Raw genomic sequence first — 5,538 nt, forward strand, 5'->3', positions numbered from 1 at the left:
TCATGAGTCACCTGCCCCTTCTTCCAGAGGTTCATCTGGATCTGAGTAAACTAGCAGTCCTGGTTTCCATCATATGACCCACAACTGATTAAAAAAAAGGAATATTAAAAAATCAGTTGTATAGAGTTATTGTCCTTCTTCCTGACTGTGCAATTTTTTTTACTTTTCTTGCACCCTTTATCTGGTGATCTTGTACTGAGTGGTCTGAGTCATGAAAACCCTTGCCTGTCCTACAACTACCTGTCACCTTTCCTGAAGCCTCAGATACTGAACAATGAAATCCTCTTCTGCTCTTCTGAAGGGCTTGTAGAAGAAGCAGTATTGCAGAAAGATACTCTAATCTAAGTACAGAGGTTTTGCTTTAAAACTGCATATTCAGTTTTCCTTTGAACACCTGACTTGAATAAGCATCACTCAGTCATTGGCCTATCTAATCTTTTGCTCTCATAGTCCTGCTCCTCTCCACAGCTGAGCCCGAGTCTGAAATGTGAACTTTGGATTCTCCCAATACTACTTCCATCTTGCATGGAAAGCCCAGTTATTCTGAGGATGTTTCTCATAAGTTTATTTCCCTCTTGTGTATGATGGGTGGATAACAATAATGTAATAACCGTAACATGAATCAGAAGCTGGTTGTTAAGCTACATCATTGCTGAGGTGGTCTTCTAACCTTGTAGAATACTGAGTGAGGGTTTCCAGACCTATAACCTCAACGCTAACATAAACAAAATGTGTTTTTGTGGGTTTTGGGTGGAATCTACTGCTTGTACATAACATTGTCCTAACTCTATAGTTGGCCTCACTGCTGATATTCCAGACAGATGTTGTCTAACTGTGTGTATGTAAGAAACGTTATTAATTGTCTTAGGAGCAAAGTTTGGAGAATTCTTTAAATCCGTCTTAAGCACAGTTAGTCCTAAGTTAGACAGAGCTGCCAGCATGGCAACCCAAAAAAGTGGAAGGTGGAAGAGGCATTTGTGGCAGAGGTTTCACAACCACAGAAATCCTTGCACACTTCTCAGGCTCCAGCCTGGAGCCAGTCAGGTTTTGTGTCCATTCTGATGCTACTGGAAGCCTGTTTTGGAGCTTCACTCTGCACATGGCTAGAAATTTCTTTCTAATTGTCATGCTGAACTTCTTGGCCGGATATACCACCTTTTTTACCTTGTTCCCTGAAATTAATTGGCTCTTCTTCTCTAATAATTACCCTTCAATTTATTTTGGAACACTGAGCGCCCTGTCTCCTTTATTCCTAGACAAGCTAAGCAAATCAGTCTTTCTTCAGGCTCTTCATGTTCCCCAGTTGTTTAGAGGTTTTATGCTCCTGCCATAGTCTGATTTGGACCCTGATGACAAGAACTGTATCCACTATCCCAGTTAAGTGCCTTCTATCACAGCCGTCTTTGCTTTCTGTGAGAAAGACTGCCTACTCTAAAATTTGCCACTGGTTGCTCTTTCTGATGCCTTTCTTACACAGGGGACTGCCACCTATTTGTAATTTTTCCTATCTTTATTCCTTCCCAACACATTTTCTTCTGAAGTCCTATTGTTATTGATATCAAAATGATGAGCTTATAGTTACTTGGATTGCTTTGTTCCCTTACTTAAATATTCTGGTACTATGTTTGCTCCTCCCGTCACAGAGTCATGTTTGTCACTTTGGGACATATATTGGAAGTCTGATCTATGGGACTTTGCACCTCTCTTTGACTAAAATAGGCATTTTCTAGAATGCAAACAACTAGAGTGGGCCTGAAGAAAATATCATAAAACCAGGGGAAAAGTTTGGGGTGTTGTGGTTGTTGTGTGTTTTTTCTGTTTTTTGGTTTTTTTTTTTTTTTAATATGAATGGAACATATTAATGTGTGAAAGAATTCTACAAAGAACCCCCACTGCAGTGGAATAACAATAATGACAATAATAACAATAATGACAATAATAACAATAATGACAACAACAACAATAACAATAGTAATACTTTAAGTATGTCAATTACCCATGCATTATCTGTTGGGATGGATAAGAATTGCTTCCTTACACTCTCTGTGCCCTGGATGTTTTCTGAGGACAGGCAATTTCAGAAGGTTTCAGAAATTTCAATTTCAGAAATTTCAGAGCAAGCATGACTCTTGTGTGCTGGTCTCTGTGCATGACTTCAGTCCCAAATATTGTAGTCTCAGGGAGTGGTAAGTGCTCCATCATTATTCATGGCGCTAGAGCTGCGTTCAACGGTAGTGTAAGGTTTAGGAAAAGATCCCACTGGATCACTGGACTCAGTGAGAGTATCAGTCAGAAATGCCTTGGGCTTAATGGCCTAGCAAGTAAAACTCTTTGAGACGGTACAGAAAGAAAAGCACAAAAGCATATCATTTGGTGACAGAAGCTGCTGAACTAGCAAGAATCAGACTAGAAAGGAGTAAAACTATATGGGAAATGGCTGGGATTTGAGTAGGTGTGTTCAACCAAACAGCATTTTTAAATAAGCAAAACAATACTTAAAAGCAAGAATAGTAGGGAAATCAGAGGTGCAGACAGAATCCACTTGATCTTCCCTTTCCTGGACATGCAGATACAGTACTAGACACCAACATGGTAGAGCATGAGGTTCTAGAGCAAACTGATCATTTAGATGGCACCAGCGTGCAGGTCATTTACTCCAAACAGGATTTAAAGAGGGGTTTCTCTTCAAAATCATTAAAACGGTTCTGGTTCTGGAGGAGTGTATAATAGCAAATGGTATACATAGGCTTTTGTAAGAATACAGACAACTGTGCAGATTTACAGTATTGCATGTATTCTTTGTAGATTTTTGTCTGATATAATAGAAACAAAACAAGAAGTGGTGCAAGGTCTGGTAAGCATGTAAATACTTTCCTTAGAAAGGAAAATCACTTCTCTCATGCAGCTGTCCAGAAGACTAAGCAGCAATGATGGCAGAGGTAAACTTGTGTTGTAGATGAAAGTTTGTGTGAAGCAAAAGTGTGAATAAGAGGAATTCTTTTAATGTGGAGGGGAAAAAAAACCTGCAGGGGGAGTGAGGAAAGGGCTCAGAGTTCAGGGCTAGAGCTTGTTCATGTAGTCTGTTTAGGGTGTGATGAAAGGAGGACGGGAAGGAAAAACCGCAGATGATGTTTAAAGAAAATGCCTATCTTGGGGAATGGTGAATAAAACCCCCAGTATCAAAGACAGAAGGAAAGAAAGAAACTTATTCTCTTTTTGACTGAAGAACTTCAAATGCTACCAGTCTGCCACACTTCCCACTGTTATTTTCTGCCTGTAGTAGGCCATTAGAAACTGGTGCTACTCCTGTCATTCTCAGCCTCTCCTTAGTTGAGTTCTTGCTGCTGGAGAGGGAAGGTCAAGCGTGCGTAAAAATACCAAGTGAAGACTCGAGCAGCAAGCAGTTCTCAAAAGCCAAGCAGGATCTGAGCTGTGGGAATACATGTATTTTTTAGGCATGAAACTTCACTTCAAGCCCTGGAAAAGAAACATTACGGGGAATTGTTTTTTCACCTTTCACGTGAAGCGTGGTTCTCTTCTGGGAACTGATGGGTCAGAAGTGGTACCTCTTGTTCCACAGTGCTTACCCAAAGGGAAAGCCTGTTGTAAACTTAGAGTGGCTTATTTATTTCTGGATTTATTTCTTGGATTATTGACACATCGTCCAAAATGAACAGGAAGTTCATTCCATTGAGGCTGTGACCTCTCAGGCTGAAGAGAAGGCTGAGAGCTTGCAGTGTGGCAGACGCAAGGAGTATCTCTTACCACCATCTTCTGGAAGTCACGTAGAACTACAACCTCTGCCAGAAGTGCTTGGCAGTGTCTTAGGATGTGCAGGTAGTAAGTCATAACGGGAAGCACGGACGTCTTAGTGAAACGTGTGCTGATGAGTGTTATCCTCTCTCTTCAGCCTATTTGTCAGGCAGCTTATAATAACGATTTCAATGAAGTTCAGCTCCTTTTGGAGAGCAACAGCAACTATCTGAACATCCAGGACAGCTTCGGTGGAGACACCCCCTTAATTTCTGCATGCAAACAGGGAAACAACAGGATAGCTAGCTATCTTCTGGAAAGAAATGCAGATGTCAACCTCAGAAACAAGGTAAGTGGACACCGACTCCTCCTTTGCACTGACTGTTCTTTCAGATTCTTGGAGTGTGCGGGTGGGAACACTGGCAGTACTGACAAAGCCGAGGTTTGCTTCCAACTGAGGCATAAGTATAGCCCCCAAATTATAATTAAATGCACCTTTATGTTTCTATTGGTCGCCTCACTTAGTTATTTTCCTGACTTGCCATTGCAGAGGAGATAATAAACATTGCCAACCCGCATTTCCCTCTGTGTTCACGTTCCCAGTTAAGGTAACACTGCACATGTCATCCCCAGTCCCCAGTGAGTTCTGCCTGCTTACCCACGCAGCACTCTGTATTCATCTTGCCCTCCAGCTTGTGTCTGTCCCTTCTGTAGCTTTTCTTTTCCCTCTGTCTTTTTCTTCACCCAGGTTAAAAGGAAGGTCAAGGTGAGCCTGTGCATCTCTCAAACGTCTGCCTGCTCCACAAAAACCTTCTTTATTCCCTCTGGAGGCCTGCTTTTGTCACATTATTTGGCACCTCATAGCATGCTGGAGGGTGAGGAGGAGGGAAGCCTTCATTTGTTCTTCACCTGTTCCCTATTTTAAAAACCCCACCTGCCTTGCACAATAGCTGTGACTGGCTATTTTCCCTAAGGCGAGGAGGAAGTGTGTTTTTGTGGTAGATTTCCTTGTAGGTTAGGAATAAAAAGTAGCCAAAAGATGCGTGTTCTGGCTTCATGACTAATTTATTCTGATGATGTTAAGGGTGATAAATAGGCAGGGAAAAAACCCACTAAAAAAACCATTGCCAATTTTATTGTATCATCTCATATTCCAAGACAGTGCTTAGCAAGTTCCTGCACGTTTGTAGGCTATCTTGTATCTGGTTTCCAGTGCATTTGTCTCTTTCATAGCCGGGCAGCAAACGTTTGTGAGGTCAGGGCATATTCTATCCAATCTATTCTTGATGCAGAAGGCTCTCCATCTTACCTCAAAGTCCCTTTGAAAGGATTCGGTGGTTTGCAGTAAGATCATTCCAATTGCATGGTCAGCCATTTGCTAGCTGTGCCTGGCTTTCTTAAATGCTTCTCTGCGTCACCTTCCCAGATGGAATCAGGCCCTTGGGTGCAGAGCTTGACTGTGGTGCCCAGAACTGAGAATGGGGAGCAGAGGATGACGCAGAAGAGCTGCTCTGCTTATTTTGGGCCCCAGTGTAACACTGTAGCCCAGTCTGTCAAGCCCCATCAGTGTTTTTTAACACGCAAGTTAAAAGCTCTACCCTTTACTTGCTGTGGTACACTCATTATTCAAAGATTTTTTTAAGCTCTCTTCTCACTAGGGATCTGCTGGGGGTGTTGCTACTTGCCTGTGTTTCTCACATGTGCCAAAGTAGATGCCATGAACTCTTATGTCTTTGCTGTAGTAACCAGCACCTCTCTAAGAAGAGCTGTGGGGATTCTTCCTGC

General features: G+C 42.1%; 1 protein-coding gene across 1 annotated transcript in view; it reads left to right on the top strand.

Annotated features, from left to right (window-relative positions):
* Positions 1–3,886: 3,886 nt before the first annotated feature.
* ANKRD22 (ankyrin repeat domain 22) overlaps positions 3,887–5,538 on the top strand; it is a 4,345-nt gene continuing 2,693 nt past the window's right edge. Inside the window, exon 1 of the mRNA XM_010289477.1 lies at positions 3,887–4,102. Within this exon, the coding sequence (XP_010287779.1) occupies positions 3,887–4,102 (216 nt within the window). The remainder of the gene's footprint in view (positions 4,103–5,538) is intronic.

This window comes from Phaethon lepturus, unplaced genomic scaffold, assembly GCF_000687285.1.
Source record: "Phaethon lepturus isolate BGI_N335 unplaced genomic scaffold, ASM68728v1 scaffold11446, whole genome shotgun sequence".
In the NCBI taxonomy this organism is placed as follows: domain Eukaryota; kingdom Metazoa; phylum Chordata; class Aves; order Phaethontiformes; family Phaethontidae; genus Phaethon; species Phaethon lepturus.